General features: G+C 36.3%; 1 protein-coding gene across 2 annotated transcripts; it reads left to right on the top strand.

Annotated features, from left to right (window-relative positions):
- The first annotated feature begins 15,739 nt into the window (after positions 1-15,739).
- LOC123871512 (phenoloxidase-activating enzyme-like) lies at positions 15,740-21,063 on the top strand. Of its 2 annotated transcripts, XM_045915350.1 has the most exons (7): positions 15,740-15,875; positions 16,756-16,916; positions 17,195-17,768; positions 18,642-18,809; positions 19,382-19,550; positions 19,836-20,032; positions 20,611-21,063. In XM_045915350.1, the coding sequence occupies exons 1-7, from the start codon at positions 15,806-15,808 to the stop codon at positions 21,000-21,002; spliced, it is 1,731 nt and encodes a 576-aa protein (XP_045771306.1). In that variant the 5' UTR covers positions 15,740-15,805; the 3' UTR covers positions 21,003-21,063. The 2 variants fall into 2 exon arrangements, with proteins under 2 accessions (XP_045771306.1, XP_045771307.1); XM_045915351.1 differs by lacking the exon at positions 18,642-18,809.
- Positions 21,064-22,244: the final 1,181 nt, after the last annotated feature.

Here is a 22,244-nt window from a genome sequence, read left to right as displayed (position 1 = left end):
GGATGCAAATCTAATAGTTATACACAATATTGTAACACCTCCTAATATCCAAATAATAATATCATCTCTAATTTAGTTTGTAAAATAATTCTTTACTCAAGATTTTTGGAACTGATTTTCAAATAATCTAGTTTAAAATTAAATGTAAATTAGTACATCACCATATATCAGCTTCTGCTGGTCCGGATACACACTATTTTATTCTATTTATAATTTACTATCATTAAACTACACAATTTCAATATATTTCTACACTTAATATTCACTGTTAGGCTCTACTGCACGTTGAGCCAGACCTCAATCGAATGTCCCTCTCGGTCCCCCAGTGTAGACTTAAAACGTCCACACGGATATCTTTGTCCACGCCCATGATCTGAAATGCAAAAAAAAACCCAGCGAAATTTCGGTTTCTGATTGGTTCACTCTTGCGCACAGAATTACCCTGGCTGATGGCTAATTGGCTGAAAATAAAATGTATTTCAAACTTCCCTTAATGGGCCGTACCTTTTACTTTCTCACGCCCTTGCCTTGTCTAGACCACTCTTATAACACGTGATTACAATTTTGTACACTTGTAGAGATTTCTAAGTTAAAATTTACGACTTTTATCTAATTTATGACCGACCCTAACGCAATTTAGCTTTAGAGCAATTTATTTTGCCCTTTTTGTTTTTTATACTTCCTTTCCTACAATTACTCAGAATCTTAACTAATTTATTTCTTTTCGTGCGAGATTTTTGTTTTTAAGAGCAAGGCTTCAAATTTCCGACAGTCATAAAACCGTATGACGGATGGCAAGGCCATCTCACGCTCCCCCAAAATAGATTTTTAATACACGTAGCTCCTTTTGTCCCTGCAGCTGTGCTAGTCGTTTCAAATCTATTTTTCCCCTTATCTGTATTAGAATGCTAGTATCAAACCTCCTACGCCTATCTATTATACCCTCGGGCATGACCATAACTATTTAACTCAGGTATCTCTTTGTTTAGTGTACCCCAAACTACCTGTTTTCTGTCCCTTTTAATACTCTAGTTTTACCTATCCTTCTAGTTATCTACATAGTACCTAAACAAATGAATGGCATTGTAGTTACCCTTAACTTTACCAGTATGAACGTCTATTAATGTATATACATTATTATATGGAACTGCCCCTATTATGTACGGTCCTTCATATAAGCGCATGAATTTTTTTGTCAACTTTTTATCCGCATCTGACTTCGTAAAAGTCTTAAGTTTCACTAAATCTCCGATTTCGAATTGTATTAACTTATGATTTTTGTTATAATGTAATTGTCTACTTTCGGCCGCCTTATCTATGTTTTGTCGTGCCTGCTGTCGAATCTGTTCTAACGATTCACCCTGTAAGTCTGCCCTCACCGATGAGTCAGTGTTGAAATCAGTCGATAGCAGAGTACGTTTTCCATATATAATCTCGTTTGGCGAATATCCCGTTGTAGTATGTATTACCTGATTGTAACAATCTTCTATATCCGATAATAGATCTACCCATGAACGATGTGATTTGTCGCAATACGTCCTGAATAATCTACCTAACTCTTTATTAACTCTCTCTGTTGAATTTGGCCGTGGATTTCTAACAGATGTGTGCGTTAACTCGATACCTAGTTGGCGAATACCTAACTCGAAAACTTTTGAAGTAAAGTTCGCGCCTCTGTCTGAACATAATGTCTTAATTGTGACCTGCTTATGAAACTTTTTTACACAAGTTAAAGTAGCCTTCCCACTAGCCTGGCGTAGTGGGTATAGTCTGATTAACTTACTATAAGCATCTTGCATTACGAATATGTATTTAAAACCAAATCGTCCTGCCGGTAAAGGTCCAAAAATATCGCAAAAAACTCTCTCTCCTATTTCCTTCGCTATTACAGTTTTTATTGGCCCCGTGTGCGTCTCCAAAGCATGTTTTGACTTTTGACATGTCTCGCAAGCTCTTACAACACGACCTATTTTACGAGACATATTTGGGAAATAATATTGACGTTTCATCAGAGCATAAACCTTGTATCGCCCGAAATGACCTACTTCTTCATGTATGCTAACTATCAAATCCCTTAGTATGTTCTCGGGAACATATAACCTTAAGATATCCCCTTTTATGTCTCTTCTATAAAGAATCCCTTCTTTAAGCACGTAGTACTTTGATTCAGAAGCGTCTGCTGTTTGCACGCGTCTAATTATCTCACTAGCAGTCTTGTCGCGACTTTGATAACTACCTATCTCTCTCCATCGCTCCCGCACTAATCGTCCTAATGATGTTTTAAATAGATTCATTTCAGGCCCCGTGGCCTTGTTAGTTAATACATCAGTGGTCCCCTTTAAGTGTCGAGACAATACGTCTGCTACAATGTTTAATTTACCTTTCACATGTTCGACTGTGTAATTAAATCGCCCTATATAATGTACCCAACGTATCATCCTAGCGCTCAATAGTTTGCACGTCTGCAAGAATATCAGGCTTTTATGATCAGTCCTAATGACTAAATTCGCTCCTCTCAAATATGTTTCAAACTTTGACAAACTGAAAATGATGGCCCATAGTTCTTGTTCAGTAACTGTCCATTTGCGTTCTGTCTCTGTCAATGCTTTACTACAGAACCCTAATATTTGTTCTTCACCAGCTTCATTCAATTGATAGACATAACCCGAAACCCCCAAATTACTGCTATCGGTTTGTAAATAATAAGTTCCCTTAGGATCTGGGTGTACAAGAAGTATCGTGTCTATAAACAATTTCTTGACCCTTTCAAAACAATCGTTAATTTCCTCTGTCCATGACCATTTCGTATTTTGTTTTAATAGGTCACACAGTGGTTTAACCTCTTCGCTATATTTTGAAATAAATCTTCTGAAATAATTTATTAATCCCAGAAATCCTCGTAATTGTTTTATAGTCCGAGGTATAGGGAAGTCTAATATGGCTTTAACCCGTTCAGGATCCATACGTACCCCGTTAGTATTTACTATGTGTCCTAACAACTTTACCTCTACACATAAGAACCGACACTTCTCTAACCTTCCAGTTAAACCTGCGGTTTCTAATTTATCTAACACTCGATCTAAATGTTCTAAGTGTAACTTTATGTCCCCCGTAGTGAATATGACTATGTCGTCTAAATAGTTTACGCAAAACTCTCGTACTCCTACTAGGATATAATCCATTGCTCTCGAGAACCCTGCTACAGAAGTTTTTAAACCTTGAGGTAAAACATTATAAGTATACGTCTTCCCCATGAACGAGAACCCAGTATACTTCCTAGAATCTTTATGCAAAGGTATTTGAAAATAGGCATTATTCAAATCAATTAAACTGATATAATTTACTCCATGAAAGGATTGTAAAATCTCAGATGTGAGTGGAGGCGCGCCCGTGTCACCTACCATTTTCTTATTCAACTCTCGTGCGTCCAATAAGAGTCTTATTGACCCATCTCGCTTCTTAGTGAAAGTGAGAGGACTACAGTAAGGAGTCGCTTCCTGTCTGATCACGCCTAGTTTTTCTAACTCTTCTAATTCGGTTTTTACCTGTTCTCTATACGCCAAAGGTACCGGATAACTGTGTTTTACAAAAGGTGTTTCGTCTAATAGCTCAATAACGTGTTCGTACTTGTTTGTCAAACCTAAACCTTCCGTAAATACCTTACAGTGTTTGTTTAACACAGGTAGTAATAATTCCTTTTGTTCATTACTTAAGTTCGCGTCATCTAATTTTAATCCCTTAAATTTCTCATTATCTAAATTCATGTCTGATACACTTTGTTCCACTGGCCTAGAGTTTTGATTTAATATTAAATTAATCGTGGCTGCGTTCGTCTCTCCCCCTAACCTTTCGATTTTGCAGTCCGAATTCAGCCTAACACAAGACCTAACGCCCATATGTTCAATAGTCAAAGTGTGTTCACCATTACAGTTCACTATTCCTTTTACCCGCTCTAACCAATCGTATCCTAGAATCAATGACCTAGGAAGACGTCGCATAACTAGTACAGGTGCTTCAACTAAAGTACTACCTAACTGAAACTCTATTAGCACTAACCGATTTGTGCTTTCACTTCGCGATCCAAACGCGCCTTGTATTTGAATTGCTGGAATAGCGATCTCTGGCAATGTCCCATGTTCTCTTAGAATAGAGTCGTACAATTCCCTAGTTATTCCACTAATCTGACTTCCCGTATCTATGAGTGCACTCATACTTCTTCCATACAATCTAACACATACTTCAGGTAACCTAGGTAAAGAATAATCAACACTCACATCGGTTTGTTCATCTAATTCATGATACATTGTGTACACATTCAAACCTCTCCTCATACAAGTTTCACAAGTCACGCCTAACTCATTACACTCTGTTACATTTTCAAACTGGTTTTCCAATAAGATTCCTATACTCCTAATTTCAAATTGACTACTATACTCGTTATAATCAACGCCGCCTCTTAATAACCGTTTAAGTCCCTTATCTCCGGTCCCCAAACTCTGTCCTGGCTTCCATCCACTATTAATTAAGATCCTATAGACTACACCTGTCCTTTCGTGATCTGAGGTCTTTCTGACGCCCGTGCCACACAAGAATAACTGATTTGACCTCGTTTGTGTTGGGCATTCTAGTTTTTTGATGATCCCTCCCCCACATTCTTAGACACAGTAAGATCCTCGCCCTCTTTCACGAACGTGATAGTCGGCCTAATTTGTTTAGATTCGGATACCGTAGGCCTGTTAAAGTTAACCCTAGAACCTAATCGACCACGATAGCCGCGTCCCCTCGTCGAATTTCCCCTAGCTCTCCAACTTCTTGTTGACATTGTTGCTACAATAGGTCGTCTCGATGATGACTCATTGTATCGTCTACCTCTGTAATTATTACTAACGCTACCTCTCGTAAATTGCCTAGGTTTTTCAACAATATTTTGCTCTATGTTTCGAAGAAATTTCGCTCCGTTCATGATGTTAACTTCCTCTGTTCTAGTAAACCATAATCGCTGTATATCTATAGCATAATGTCGCATAATAGAATTGACCAAATCTCTCTCACTAAACGCAATAGTTAATGACTGCATTGATTCTGCTTGCTCAGCAAAATGTTCGGACATCGACATTCCCGAATCGCTTGAATATACCGCATTAATCAATTTATATCTTATAGATTCCTGAATTTGTTCGGTCCAATAATTTCGTCTAAAATCAATCTCGAAGTCAGCGAACGTAGTCCAGCCCTTCGAATACAAGTCCATAACCTTCCGAGCATGCCCCGAGATGCAACCTAACGCTATATCTATTTCGCGATCTAATCCATTTACCGCCCTTATATATTTCTTTAATCGTTTAAGAAAAACGATGGGGTTAGTGAATGGTTTTCCGTCGAAATTTGGTTTAGTTACTGACGGCTGTACAACATATAAATTCCGGGTCTCAGATAATGTACTTGTGCTCGCGGTTTCAAGATTCGACCCCTGCCTATCAGATTTTTCATTTTCATTAATCCCGTTCGACTCGTGTGAAGAGACGCTCGCGATTTCATTTGAACCGGTATTTGAATTTAACTGATGTAATTTTGCTTCGAACTCGGTGATTTTTTTCAAAATCAACTCTAATGTAGCATTCCCTAAGGTCGTTGTTTGTTCGCTCGATTCTACGGTACTAACATCGCTTTGCCCCGCACCTACTTGCTTTGTTCTACGTCCCTTCCTACCTGAAGACATCTTTTTTTTTCAATTTGACCCTATTTCTTTTACCTACCCAAGTGCCAACTTAAATTTTATTTGAATAACTTTCATAAGTCGCGAAGCCGTATTTTTAATACTAATATATTACTGATACTAATTGCAATCACATGTTTGGGTCTGCTTCGATTATATGTATTCTCAGAGTTTGAAAAAAATTAAGTCTGAGAAATAAGCAAGGAATAATAGCTCGATCTCTGTAGTATCTTCTGAAAACCTGTAAATTTTACATTTATAAGACATACAGCTTATTTCTGCTCTCCTGCTCCCCCTATACATAAATAAATGTAAATGTACAACATATAAATATAAAACAACATGCAGTGTGTCCTTAAAACTTATAATTTATAAATAGCAATGTAAGTTTATAAATTTTTCTCTCTCAAATACCCAATCACAATTTCTACGTTGTGTTATTTTTATGTTAATGTAAATCTAGTCATATCGTTATTTCGAATACGTACATAGATCCCTGGTCACTCGGCATCAAATTTCTGTGATGGTACGGTGTGATCGTCTATACTAGTGGTTAAGATTAGGCATTATGAAGAGATAAAATAAGAAATAAACTCAGCTGAATTATAGAAACACCTAGGTATTTAAGTCATGAGTTATTTACAAGTAATTAATTGGTACAGTACGTTGGGTGAACACGTAGACTTCTCGACCAGCTAACAGGTTTACACGGATTGAATTATAAAAAATTAATGTAAAATTTCAACTCCTCAAAATAAATATAATGAATGGAGAGATTTGTTAATTTAGAACGTCCTGTTAGTGTGGAAAATCAGTTGATACGTGTATTTGCCTTATTTAGGCCATCGGTTTGAGACCAACCGGCATTCCTCAAGCACGGGGGAAATACCTACGCTGAAACTTCAGCCTTAATCCATGTTATGTGGGGCACAGCAATTGGACTCTCCTATTTTCGCTGCGAAGCGTTTTCAATTGCCTAGGTACGGAAACCTAGGTTCTTTTCAGTGAGCTCTGGGCTCGCCCCAAAACCATGGTATTTTTGTATATTTATATATTTGTTTGATTGATTGTCAATAAATTGGCCAATTTATTAGTTCGGAGAGTCCAGCTGTATAAAGACATGACGTGTTTGCTTTGTGCCGGAATCTCGCTGCTGGTACGTCACCAATCAACCATGTACCATAATATAATATCAAGCAAAGGAATTACAAAGTACAGCAAAACTAGTATTTTTATCTATTCAAAACTCGGTGATTCACAAATTCAGCTGGCGTCGGTTTTAACAGATAATGTTACCTAAAATGCTGTTTGGGAAGGATCGGTACACAATAAAAAAAGGTACCTACCTGCCTCGCCATCTGCCCTCTGGAGGCAGCGTGTACTCCATTGTCTCGTTCGGGGTAAGTAGATGAAATTTAGCTATGACTCGAAAGTAAAAAGGTCCCTTTGTCTTTAGCCTGAGATTCGAACCCAGCCAACTCTATTATCTTTAGTAGTGTAGAGCATTCTTGGTAAATTAGGTACTAATCGTTTTGTGAAAATAGAAGTATAAGGAAAAACCATCGTGAGAATTTCACATCCCTAGAGTTCTCTCAAATGTTCTAGTTCATTCATAACCATATAAAAGATTGATCATGATGATGATAATGATGCTTCGTCCTAACTTTTGTGATCAACTTCCACTAAATGACGTTATTTTATTTACTCAATTTCAATACTAATTTCAATGTAAGATGGAAGAAATTTGTATTTCTTAGTTCCATAGTAAGTACTTTTATTTAGGTATGTATTAGAGAGAGAAAGTCAATATTGAAGGTTATCAAATTAAATATGCACACATGTGACTTAAGTTTGAGGTATATCAAAAAATCAAATGAACCATAACTAATAAATCTTTAACTTGAATCTCCTTCCAATATTCACTACTTCATATAGGTATAATTAAATATAGCAATAAAAGAGGAAAATAATATTCATATAATTTATTACTGGTGAATAGATTTTCTACTACTCACTCAGTTTAAAACCAAATAAAGAAGAGAAACTGAATTTATTATTTAGACTGGGAATTAAGTAACTTTATTACATTAATTAATTCCTGGCCGAATATTTGCTTCCTAAGCCATACTAATTATTGAAAGGGAAAAGCAAATATTCAAACAAAAAAACCCTTTCGGCTTTATATAATATTATGTACACCATTTTATCTAAAATACACACATGCCCACATAATCAATAGAGATATTATCTATAATTCTTACTTCTATAATAAAGTAAATTTTAAGGACACACATTATGCGTAAATTATAATATATTCATTATTTATTCTAGATATATTTGAATCCTAGTTCCACAAAGAGAAATGTCCCATTTCTATAATTTTGGATGCAAATCTAATAGTTATACACAATATTGTAACACCTCCTAATATCCAAATAATAATATCATCTCTAATTTAGTTTGTAAAATAATTCTTTACTCAAGATTTTTGGAACTGATTTTCAAATAATCTAGTTTAAAATTAAATGTAAATTAGTACATCACCATATATCAGCTTCTGCTGGTCCGGATACACACTATTTTATTCTATTTATAATTTACTATCATTAAACTACACAATTTCAATATATTTCTACACTTAATATTCACTGTTAGGCTCTACTGCACGTTGAGCCAGACCTCAATCGAATGTCCCTCTCGGTCCCCCAGTGTAGACTTAAAACGTCCACACGGATATCTTTGTCCACGCCCATGATCTGAAATGCAAAAAAAAACCCAGCGAAATTTCGGTTTCTGATTGGTTCACTCTTGCGCACAGAATTACCCTGGCTGATGGCTAATTGGCTGAAAATAAAATGTATTTCAAACTTCCCTTAATGGGCCGTACCTTTTACTTTCTCACGCCCTTGCCTTGTCTAGACCACTCTTATAACACGTGATTACAATTTTGTACACTTGTAGAGATTTCTAAGTTAAAATTTACGACTTTTATCTAATTTATGACCGACCCTAACGCAATTTAGCTTTAGAGCAATTTATTTTGCCCTTTTTGTTTTTTATACTTCCTTTCCTACAATTACTCAGAATCTTAACTAATTTATTTCTTTTCGTGCGAGATTTTTGTTTTTAAGAGCAAGGCTTCAAATTTCCGACAGTCATAAAACCGTATGACGGATGGCAAGGCCATCTCATTACGAGTATAAAAGCCGAAAATGATGAAACACAAACACTTTAAATATAATTTTGCATTTGCAAAATTGGATTGCAGACATATTCGGTTGAGATGGCCATACGAAAACAATCTCTTCTCAAAAATAAACCTAGGATTTATTAAAAAAATAAAGAGTCAAATATTGTTCTCATCGTAAGACTGAAGATTTTCGCGTTCTTATTCCACGAGTATCAAGCTATAAATGAAAAATATACCTTTTATGAAATATGAACTTCATTCATGAAGCCAAGCTGTGTACGTCTATACATACTCTGGGAGTATATACGGACATGTACGTGACGTGCGAGCTCATGCATAATGCATGCTATTTTTGTTTTGCATGACTTTATTCCAAGAACTTTATGAAAAGGTTTATATAGGTATGGCTTCTTAATCGTGCACTCACGAGAACTTTTCATTACTTATTATCTTTAAGAACTCTCGGAGTCTGTCGAGAGAGTGATCATACATCGATGGTGATCGTAGCCGCTGGTAGGATAATAATAATAATTAATATAATCAGTCGTCATCGGCCTCCTTTTTTCTGTGAAGAATTTGGCAATTTTGAGATTGCAAGAGCCGAATTGTCTGGATAATAAAATCTTTCACAAAATCTCTCCATCATGTCCTAGGTGAACGTCATCTAGTTTTTCCTTCCATCTCCCCTTATGCCAGTTAACGTCTAATCGACCCTTCATTTCTGGATTCGTGGCCATAGAATTTCAGAATTTTCAACTGGTTTGTGAGGCTATCCCAAGCTCTATACTACTGTAGGGTTCGTAAGAGACACATAATAAGGAATATACATACCTAACTAACTTCTATACTTACTAAAATTAGGAAGTACCTACTTACTTTATAGGATTTGAAGTATTTTACAAGTGACTTGTCGCTGCCATCCAACTGTACTAGTACTTATAGTCATAATTTCGATACATCGCATCGTAAATTTAGTTCACCTAACGAGTTTCTGTACTTTGCGCTTAATAGGGTTCGGGACATGAAATTTTGGCTATAATAGTGTCAGGTGCCACCCGACTTTGACCCTCGTCTGACACTCTACATTCCTTATTCAGTTCTTGTAATAAGAGCTTTTGAAATACTTTTAAAAAGCTATATCGAGATAGTAATTTTTCTATGGTACTCATATACATACACATTATTGGTCGCGTGGACTGGTAATGGGTAATGACATGATATTGTTTTCTAATAGTTAAATAATTAACCCAAATAATTGAACCCGGAATTAAGTTTATAAACATTCGTAATAGTTCTTCTACCCTGATGTATTTTGTCTTGTAATCGACAGTTCTTCTTTATGTTCCACTCATTTGTTATTGGCCCACTTGTGCCAGTGCCAAGAGGTGCTTCGAGCCAAAATTTAGATTGCCAATGAATACTTAGATACCGACAAACACTTAGCCCATAAGCTTTCCTATGAGTTAGCGTTTTATGTGACTACCACATAAAGACTGAAACATACATACATCGCCGCGGCGCGAAAACTGCTCAGCTGGACGTCACGATGAAAAAGCGCTTACAGGACAGAAATGTACAAAGACAGTCATACTGCAGTGCGATTGCAGGAGCGTGACTACGCATAATGAACGCATCCCTTGTTTTACAACTTCTGGAAGCCGCGGTGGAGACATTGTCATCGCACCACCGCTATCTGTCGCGCGTTCATTCGGTGCAGGTTTCCATGGTTTCCGTCTATTGTGCGTGCAGTGCACGCCACCCCGCTGCAGTCTTCACTCCAGGCATCTAAACTTGCTCCAGAAGCCAACTAGATCACCCAGTTTGCCAAAGGGCTTTCCAAAGAGAGGCTATTAGGGCCTCATATATAATGTCATAGAAATAGAGTAATGCAACTGTAACGATTACAAGAGGTTTACTCGAAGAAAAAAACGATTGTCTGCCAATGTTGATGTTTTTATAACTGAATTGTCCTAACTCTACCTCAGGAACAGCTGTATTTAACTCAATACCAGTCAATTATGGAAAATGTTTTTGGTGCGAACCACTACTATATAGATATCATAAGGAGTAAAAAAACTATCCTAATCTATTATTATAAATTATAAACTATGTGGCTTGGCAGTTACTACTTGTTTACTGTAGTTATCTATCAGAATAAGTAAGTACCTAATATTATATGGGCCAACGATTTTCCAGAAAGTAATCAAGACTTTGCTAAGCCTTGTAAACCGCTCCGGCATCTCATACAAGTTGGCAAGTCGCAAGCTAATACATATTTCATTAAAGACATGGTGATATCCGGAACAAGATATTGTTTATCCAGACAATAGTATTTTTAACCCAGTTTTGTAACATACTTAACATCTTTCTCCCTATACTTAGGTATCACTAGCCATGTCCGTGTGTGTGTTATATTATTTATCGGTATGTCCTTCAATCACGTTGCAATGGATTAATGAATTGACATGATTCTTTGCATGGGTATAGTTAAAGACCTGGAGAGTGACATAGGCTAATGTTTATCCCAGAAAATCCAAGAGATCACATGGGGTTTTTAAAAATCTAAATCTTTCAGTCAACTTTATTTACGTGAAAATCACGTCGATCCGTCGCATCGATCGGTTACAGCGTGGAAGTGTAAACTAACAAACCAACAAACAAACACTTTCACATCATAATCTGAGTAGTGACGTGATTTTACTATAGGCAAACGCTGACTGCCAATAAAAACCCCTCCACACATTCTGACAGTGTAGAAGCGGCGTTATACGGGAATTAACCCGAGACTGCTACCATTCGCCGTGTTTACGCTAGGAAAGTAAATGTCAATAAACTACAAGGGCACCCTCTCGGGGAAAAGTGTCCACGCGTTGTGTTTCAGCAGAACAGGGGGAATAATGTAGAATACATGTTAAGTCTGCTTAAGATGTTTTTGAAGTACGTCATAACAGTTTTCAGTAGGATTTTGTAGAAAATTTTCTTAATACCACATAGTTTAATATAATTTTTTAATGTAGACTAATTCTATTAAAGCAAAAACAATTAATTATTAAAAAATACCTAGTTAAACATTGTTTAAAATTGTTTTATTTTACCCAAGCTTCTAAATATCTCATCTTACAAAGCGTCTCGTAGGTAGGTACATAATCATACAAAATCATCATCACGTTTCATAGACTGCAATAAACCAAAATATTAATTTGTCATAAATGAATCGTATAAAAGACTACATTTGTAGCTTCTGGCCTAACCAAAATATTATATAGGAAATCTAAATAATCTGCGGTTCAAGCAGAAACAGTTTTGATATACTTCGCTGAGTAAAATTTCTTATTGTTTTGAATTTTTATCCGCACAGTGCTTGAAGCATACATATTCTAGCAGCTTTCAGTTGGAAAGATTAAACTTTTCCCGATTTGCGCTCGGATAGAGCAAAATTCTTACAGATTGAACCTAACTTGCTTTGTTGCATACTTTACTGCAAAGTGTGACTTAACTATTCAAAAAATTTGATACTTTATATATTTACAGTTGCCTTGAAATGGCTGTAAAAATAAAATTAATAAATATCTATGACATAATATTATTATTATCTGGCAACGGTTAACAAAATTATGCTATTGGCCAACGGTAAAGTTAAATAATATAGTAGTCCTGAATTACAAAAATCCGTATGCCTAAAATATCTATTATAATTGATATTAGATTTCAGCTTGAAATAAACTAGAGTTTAAGGAATTGATGTAGATTTTTAAACCGTGAAACCTTAGTGATCTTTTACACCCGACATTTGTAACTGCTTTCTCTCCAGTAAATTCTGCTTACAAGGCAGAACCCTTTGAATATAGATTGATGGGTTCGCTTTTTTTGGATCGCCCACTACTGTGACTTATACGCGGGTTGAATATGCTGTGGCAATAACAAATTATCTGCAATATTCGCCACGCGCGTGTTGCTCTGAATATTATATTTTGCTTGAACATGTTACACTTTAGGTGATTGAAACTTTACATTCGTTTTTAATATTTATAAAAAATAGCTTTTAAGGTGTCCAAATATTTACTTAGATAGAATTTTCATTATCATCTTTTAAAATATATGTTTGCAATATTTTTTATGAATAATATTAACTAGCTAATGGCCGCGACTTCGTCCGCGGGACCTACTCATATTTCAATCCCCTATTTTACCCTTTTAGGGGTTCAATGTTCAAAAACCCTTTCCTATCGGATGTCTACGTAATAATAGCTAACTGCAAGTTAAATTTCAGCCAGATCCGTCCAGTAACTTAGTTCGAGCTGTGCGTTGATCAGGCGTTGATAGATCAGTCAGTCAGTCAGTCAGTCACCTTTGTCTATTATATATTTAGATATTATTTACTACACATAATTCCTTTTTTTTAAGTACCTAAATATATCTCTTGAGATTTCTTTGATTCTTTCTTTGATATTTGGTAGCTATAAATTTTTCATAAGTGCCTACTTATTTCTAAAACTTAATCATAATATTATAAAAGTAAGCAGGTACTTATAATAATAGTTTATATTTTACACTACATACCCTAGCATTGTATGTGAGAAATTATACCTTTATTGCGTAAAATACTTAAATAAATACCCTTTTAATTTTCCTAGGTATATTTAAATTAAAGCTAATTCATATCAGTCCAGCGAATAAATCATGACATTACCTATAAAGTCCTGTTAACTTGATCCTATCACGCAAAAGCCGCGGTAATTAATGTGGCGTTAAAGAGCATTATAGCGGCCATTAAAACCCCGAGCGCATTTAAAGGGTTACTCTCCAGACCGGTTGTAAAATATAATGAGAACGCGCACTCCTCGTAACTAATGTCCGCAAAACAGCATGTAGATAAACAGACCGAAAATTCTCGAATATTTAATGAGAAACGAAAATAAGCGAATTATCTTAAAAGTACTTACTTTAGTATCAAATACCTATCAACTCGTAAGTGCAAACTGGCCAGTCGCCACAGCAACATTTCATAAGCAACCTACAGATTTGTTTTTCCATCCATACTTGCGAATTACAAATGCGAAGGCGTGTCTGTCTTTCTGTCTGTCTGTTTAACCGATTCTGACGAAATTTGGCACACAGTTAGCTTATATCCCGGGGACGGACATAGGCTTCCTTTTTATTCCGGAAAATCAAAGAGTTCCCACGGGATTCCTAAAGACCCATCCGCTTAACCGTTTGTATGAAATTCGGTACCGAGGTTGCTTGCATCCATGTAATTGGAATACGTTGCGCCGTGGCAATTTTGGTCAGACCCTTACCTTGGTTGCTGGTCGCTCTGGCTGTGGCACCTGACCTATTTGCACTGACTCACATTTTTTTTCATTCCATTCCATCAGCATGCGTCCACCGCTGAACCTTTTCAAGATTTCCTTCCTTATCCACCCGCTCCCCACCACTTTCTTCAGGTCATACCGTCCATCTATTACTTATTATTTTAATAATCATTAATTTCACATCAACGATCCATGGAAAATCTTCGCTTTCTCTGTCGAACCGAGTGTACTCATAACAAGTTACTATTAAAACAGACGATAACGGTAATTGTAATACGCAATATAGAATAGTATGAGCTACCATTACGACAAAGTACGTAGTTACAGAACTCTGTTGCCTGAAGCCAGAAGTACTTGGATTTAATATTACTTTGATATTTAGTAATTGAGGTTTAACGAGGTCTGATAAGGTAATAGTTAACCTAATAATTAAGATAGGAATTTTCATTAGTGATTTTGGTTCTAACAAACTTAACGTTTGCCAAGAAACAATTTGAACAGGGCTTCCCAGGATAGGTGCAATAATCACAGCTTTCTTTAATCCTTAAGAATGTTCTTTTATAGCAATAGATAAGACCTTTGAAAGAGTAGTTTGCAGAACAACGATAGAAATAATAGAATGAATAGGTATATCTAATCATTCCAGAAATATATTTGGAAAAAAGCCTAGGTACCATAATATATCTACTAAAGTATAATAATTGATTTATTTATTTATAAGTTTTATATTTTGAGATTTTTATATCATCATTCATGTATTAATATTACAGTGAAAAGATAGATATTACATAGAATAGGTAAGATTGTACGTAACTGCATAATTATTTCCCTAAATTAAAGAAAAATTTTCCTCATCAATTTTCCTGAAATGCGCCCTATTGTTTCATTGTATCATCACTCTTCACTCATCATTAATTAAAAGCATAATCCTTTCTGAGAATGATTCTTTTTAAGGTTCCGTACCTCAAAAGGAAAAACGGAACCCTTATAGAATCACTTTGTTGTCTGTCTGTCTATCTGTCCGTCTGTCATGTCTGTCAAGAAAACCGATAGGGTACTTTCTGTTGTCATAGAATCATGAAAGACAAGTAGGTAGCTTTTTTAACACGAGTAAAGGAAAACATCCGAAAACCGTGAATTTGTGGTTACATCACCGAAAAAAAATGTTTCAGTTCTCAAAGTAAGAGAACTATACCAAGTTGGGTATCATATGTAAGTATTTTACTTGTACATTTCAAAACAGATTTTTTATTTATTTTAAACATAATAGGTTTTCATTTATCGTGCAAAATATCGGAAAAAAATACCCGAGTACGGAACCCTCGGTGCGCGAGTCTGATTCGCACTTGGCCGGTTTTTATTCTATGATGATGCTTATCGATAACAAAACTATTAGTCTAATAATGAGTTACCTATATAGATAATCGCATAAAGCAATTAGTAGCAAATACCCACAAACAGATTTCCGTCATTAGGTGACAATTACATAGGCATTTGTTAATGTCTCTAATAGTCCATAATCAGGGAAGGTCGGCAGAATACGGTGTATCATTCGCTGAGTAAAGGTGTTGTGTGTTGTGGAAAACAATGAGAATATATTGCATAAGTTTTAATATTTTTTGGATTAACATTTTATTAGCGGGTGCTGTTAGAAAAGGTAAGAACCTATAGATTAGATAAGAAAACTTAAACAAAACAACGAATCCTTTGTAAGAATCCCTAAGTAAATAAAACATACAGACATTTCGTAGGGCAAGAGCCAAGAACATAATAAAAATGCCAAATTAAACGATCTGGGTTCTTCTATCTCATCAGTGATCCCTACTCATCAAAATGTTCTATAGCATACATCCATACATCAAAATCTATCACATCTCTCTTCTTCTTCTTTCTTTTTCTGTTTTTTTGACAAAATTGTTGGTCTATATGGTTAACCTATTCGACTGCGAATGTTGAGGTCCTGGGATCGATTCCCGAGGCGGGCTAGAAATAGTTAAGTATTTCTGTCTAGAAATTCTTAGTAGAGACTAGCCCGGAATTAGGAACTTGGCGGTGTTTCACCCCCGTGTGTGCCCCAGTGCCATCGTGTTATACGAGTAAGAGTGAGGGCATAGAGATTAGAGAGTACATCTATGTTTCGGCACACGTTTATGCACTATAACATTTCCCGCGCAACTGGCCAAATTGGAGCTCTGTGGAAATTGGCCGCCATGGCCGAAATTTGGTCGAGAACACATTATTATTTTCCGTATTTATTTTCAACAATCACTCTTATGGAATACTCATATTCATCATCATCATGATCAACCCATTTCTGCCCCACTACTGAGTACAGGTCTCCTCTCAGAATGAGGAGGGTTTAGGCCATAGTCTGCCACGCTGCCCCAATGCGGATTGGCAGACTTCACACACCTTTGAGAACATGGAGAACTCTCAGGCATGCAGGTTTCCTCACGATGTTTTCCTTCACCGTTAAAGCAAGTGATATTTAATTGCTCATACTCATATTATAAAATGTTTTTGGTACGCTTTTTCAGATATATGTGAGCAATGTTTGAAAATCGAAGAGTGCCCATCGTTTGCACATTTGAATAAACATGAACAGCAGGTGTGGCTCGAACAAGTCCCTTGCGAGGGACAGCAAGCGATAGAAGAAACAACGGTTTTCGGATTTTCACCCGTTGCCAAAGGGGACTATGTAAATATCTAAATCCATATTAATATTATTATAATACCGAAAATGGATCTGTTTATTTGTTGTTTCTTTACTTCTCTTTTTTCAATATGGTACATAGCGTAAACACTGCTTGGAAAAGAGGTAAAACAGAGAAAACATAAAGGTCATATTCTCCTTAGGTCTTTTTCTACATATTCTAACGTTATTAGGTAGAGGTTTTACATATATAACTTTTCAGTATCCGGCTACTATTTTATAAGTAGGTACGTATTTAGGTTGAAGTGCATGGTTTTTTCCAGGTATGTTGTCCGAAATCTAATATATGGGAAAATGACAATAATAACGGTGGGAAAACTACAACCACTGAAAGCAATAACAAAAGGGAAATAAAACCAGTTGAAATAAGACCTAATAACAACGAAGGACTGGAAAGTTCACAGCAGTCACCAATCAATCAAGATTTATATTCAAGCCAAAATTATAACGATCAACCAATTGGTCAAAATGTCTTGTATAGACCTAACAATCAAAACTACCCAAACTTTTACGGAAACCAACAAAACAGACCATATGGACCAAATTTTTATGGAAATGGGCAAAACAATCTTTATGGGCAAAACCCAAATTATCAACAATATCCAAATGGTGGTAATGCTTGGAACAATCCGAGGCAGCCAGGCGTAATGACTATAAATCCTGGTCAAATTCCAAATGTGGGGCAAAATCCATACAATAGAAATCCATATTACAACAATGGAAATAGGTATGGTAGACCAAATCGAGGTGAACAATGCGCAGCGCAAACTAGCTTGCTACCAGATCCTGAAACTCACTGCTGCGGCCGAGACATGTCTGACGCCCTTAGAATTACAGGTAACAAAAATGGAAACCTAACAATCACTTTTAACACACTCATTATTTGAATTTATTATTACGCTTTTAAATACTTTCAGAAGTAAAACAAAATACTTACGAATTAAATATTTTATTGTCTTTTGACTTGATATGCACAGACTAATAGCTGAAAACAAGTAATAGTAATATTCGATCAATTTATACGTAATCTGTCCATAAAAATGACGTCAAGAACTAGCTGATGTCCGCGACTTCGTTGCTTGGATTTAGTTTTTAACAGTAGTCTATGCCACTCTCCAGGTTTGAACTAAAACCATGTAAATAATCACGTCATTCCGTTGCTCCTTTGTGACGTGATTGAAGGACAATCCATGAACCATGAAACAAATACCCTTTCGTATTTAAAATATGCGTAGTGATTGTACTATTTTTTGACAAATGACAACATTATTATGTAACTTATCGACAGCTTACAGATTGATTATTATTAATTTCAGCCGCATATAGATTCGTGCATGATATTATTTTTTAGGCTTTGTATTAGGTATTCGTTCTAGAGCGTAGCGAAAACTAGTATATCTATGGTTCTATCATTTGAAACTTCAAAATCACTCAACTCAAGATCAATCCGTTAAACCGATTTATATGAAATTTGGTACAGAGGTAGCTTACGTCCCGGAAATTAACTTCAGCAACTTTATATCCCGGAAAAGCAAAGAGTTCCCACGGCATTTTTAAATAAAGCTTAATCCACACGAACGGAGTCGCGGGCATCATCTAGTTTTGAAATAAATAAATTGGAACACTTTTTTCTTCCTCATTTATGTGTTTAAGTTTAAAGTAACCCACATTGATTCTACAATCACTCCAAGGCTTAACTTTTTTGCACAGACTTACAAAGCCTTCTGAACATTAATGCACCCTCTAATCATCACTCTTGGTCATCACACCAACGACCTCAACAACCATATTATCAGAGACCTTACTACCAGCAGAAAGACAAGCTATCCGAGGATAATAACACAGTCGTTGATATCGGTCTGGATGACAGAATAGTAGGTAAGTGACTTTGTAAAATACAGATAAAATAATGGATGCGCCAGAAGGCGATTGGAGTAAGCATTAGGAACCTATGCTACAGTGACTTGGTACTTGCGTGCTGATGCTCGAAGCGCACTCTGATTGGTCAATTGTCATACTATTGCGACACATCACGATCCAGCACTCTGTTTGCATCTCAGAAAAAGTTTAATCTGCTTTTTAACTAGCCTGCTTGGATTACTAATGTCTTGGTAACTTTACAATCAATTCATTAAACTTAGTGAAAATAATTCTTAAACTCATGTTTTTTATATAGTGCAAATGTTCGACGAAATGTTAATTTATTTTATTATTAATAAATGATAAGAGAAGTAAGATTGTAAGATAGAATAATAAAGTAATAAATGAGTTGTAAATACTGATGGAGTTGTTTGAGCTTTTGGCCGATGCCAACAATAATAAGCTAAGGTCATTTATTTTCACGTCACCAAAACCCACATCCAAACTTCTGTTTTGTTTTAAATTTTAGTTACACTATCTAATAGCTAAATTTCTGAAAATTAACTTCATGTAAATTTTGACGTAACTAGGTGGAAAAGAAACAGAGTTGGACCAGTTTCCCTGGACGGTACTTTTAAAAATGGCGTTTAGTAACGACAACAGCATATCTGTATTTAACTGCGGAGGGTCTTTGATAAGTCGTCGTTATGTGCTGACAGCTGGACATTGCGTGTTCGAGCCAGGAGCCAAATTAATTGGGTAAGTTGGTACCTACTTGGTAAATTAATCATATAGCGATAGTTCCTCTGAAAAGATCCAAAAGACAAGGAAGCATGGTATGTCCGGCGTCCCTTCTTCATTGTTGTATATTTATATTCCTCTAGAAGAGGGAGACCAAAGGAAAGGTGGATGTATTGCGTGAAAGGGGATATGCCTGTAAAGTGGATTGATAATACGTTGACAAGATGACAGAATCGAGTGGAAGAAGACATTTTATGTAATGATTGGGTTTATTGTACACATTTTATCAACTGTTTATTTTAGCGTTAACATAACACTCGCAGAATATGACAAGACAACCTTTCCTAGAGATTGTAAATACGAAATAGGAAATAAGCCTAAATGCATTGATAACGTATTGATGTTCGCTGAGGAAGTAATACTTCATCCGCAGTATGATGACGATCAGCTCCACAATGATATAGCACTCATCAGGCTTCATGGATATGCACCTTATACACGTAAGAAACTGGTATTTTTTTTAACCCCCGACCCAAAAAGAGAGGTGTTATAAGTTTGACGTGTGTATCTGTGTATCTGTGTATCTGTCTGTGGCATCGTAGCGCCTAAACGAATGAACCGATTTTAATTTACTTTTTTTTTGTTTGAAAGGTGGCTCGATCGAGAGTGTTCTCAGCTATAATCCAAAAAAATTGGTTCAGCCGTTTAAGAGTTATTCAGCTCTTTTCTAGTTTTCTTGTAGAAAAGAAGGTTAGATAACCGTTAGGTTCTTAATATTATGTCAATTGACAAATTTATGTCAAGCTGTCAAGATGCCTTCACTTGTCGGGGGTGTTATAAATTTTTAATTTACACTTGTTAAACTGAGTAAACCAAAAAGACGAGTCCAAAATCGAAGCCTCCCAGACTTTACAATACAAAATTGTTTGCCATTATTCTGCTTTTGTTTCAATGTATGACTAAACAGCTGAATTCATTTAAAAAAAAAGTAAACTTAGTAACTAAACATTTCTCATGTTCTTATTAACGTGCAAAGCTGTTGCTCCAAACACACTCATAAGCTTTCTATTAATTTCAGGATACATAAGGCCTATATGCCTTCCGCCCATCGACATAGACAACGACGCTCTTTCAAATCTACCACTAGCAGTAGCCGGATGGGGGCGCAATGGACGATATGTCAGTGATATCAAACAGTCTACTGTGGTACACTTGGTATCTCATGATCAATGCAAGAAGTCCTATCCATATTTAAGCAGCTCGCACCTCTGCGCGGCCGGCCGTACAGGGCAAGATACTTGCAAGGGCGATTCTGGAGGACCTCTCATGATGATGTTCAAAGCAAGCTACTATGTGATTGGTGTAGTTAGCGGGAAAAGGGCAGACAGTCCATGTGGAACTACTGTACCATCTCTCTACACCAATGTTTTCCATTACGTTCCATGGATTAGGAGTAATATAAGAAGTTGATGTTTTTATATTTATGACACATACCTTCATATACTTAAACCTCAGCGAATCGAATTTATTTAAATCGAAGAAAACTTTGTTTTTCTCTTATAGTATTGTGCAATAAAAGTATATAATTAAGAAGGAAGTAGTATTATTACCTATGATAAAAGTGCCCCAAGACTTATCTAAGATCTAAGCTGAAATCTACAGAGCGCGATTTTGACTTTGTTCAGACTTTACTTAGAGGTCAAACGAGACACAATTGTGACTCTGACATAAATCTGTCTCATTTTAAATCTAATAAAGTCTGAGCAGAGTAGTCTCTATAAAAGTGGCTTAGGATAGCCGCAATTTGGATGCGTTTTCATACGATTTTGACTCGTTAACGCAGCGAAAGTGCAGCTTGCCTTAAACACACACACAGCATATGTGGATGTATGGATGTTTGTTACTCGATCACGCAAAAACTACTGGACGGATTTGGCTGAAATTTGAAATGGAGATAGATTATACCCTGGATTAACACATAGGCTACTTTTTATCCCGGATAATCAAAGAGTTCCGGCGGGATTTTGTAAAACGTAAATCCACGCAGACGAAGTTGCGGGCATCAGCTAGTATACAATATATGATGATGTGTGAAGGTATAATAATTCTTCTCAACGCATGTAAGAGCCGCTCTGCTATATCCACACTGTGACGTGCTGAATACAAGTTCGATGTATTGGATAGAATCAGGCGTTACTTTGCGGAAGTTCATGTTTAGCAAGAAACAGTTAAAAATTATTTTGCTATAATCCGCCAACAGGATAAATCTGTATGGTCAAACATGCAGTTACAAGCTAAACACCGCTTACCTCCCCAACCAAGCAATAAAGCCAAGTTCCCAAGCAAGCACTGCCACCACCATTCACATGCAACACCACACAAGACTTTTCCACTACTCTCATTGCCACTTTACAATGCTGAATTGTCAAGACAATACAGCATTGTAAAGTCGAAATCTCCTGAGGATGCTCCGGTGTCGGGGCGAAACGTGCGTCGAGAGTAGTGGAAAAGTCTTGTGTGGTGTTGCATGTGAATGGTGGTGGCAGTGCTTGCTTGGGAACTTGGCTTTATTGCTTGGTTGGGGAGGTAAGCGGTGCTTAGCTTGTAACTGCATGTTTGACCATACAGATTTATCCTGTTGGCGGATTATAGCAAAATAATTTTTAACTGTTTCTTGCCAAGTTCGATGTATTTTATCAATCTTTCACGCGT

The sequence above is a fragment of the Maniola jurtina genome, chromosome 14, assembly GCF_905333055.1.
Source record: "Maniola jurtina chromosome 14, ilManJurt1.1, whole genome shotgun sequence".
Classification (NCBI taxonomy): domain Eukaryota; kingdom Metazoa; phylum Arthropoda; class Insecta; order Lepidoptera; family Nymphalidae; genus Maniola; species Maniola jurtina.
The sequence above is the reverse complement of the archived record's forward strand: the minus strand, read 5'-3'. Positions and strand labels throughout refer to the sequence as shown.

Bases quoted from the DNA above. Each gene is read 5' to 3' on its own strand.
- LOC123871512 (XM_045915350.1), top strand. From the start codon at position 15,806: ATGAGAATATATTGCATAAGTTTTAATATTTTTTGGATTAACATTTTA. The intron at 15,876-16,755 runs GTAAGAACCTAT...ACGCTTTTTCAG, and splicing joins AGCGGGTGCTGTTAGAAAAG to ATATATGTGAGCAATGTTTG. The intron at 20,033-20,610 runs GTAAGAAACTGG...TATTAATTTCAG, and splicing joins TGGATATGCACCTTATACAC to GATACATAAGGCCTATATGC.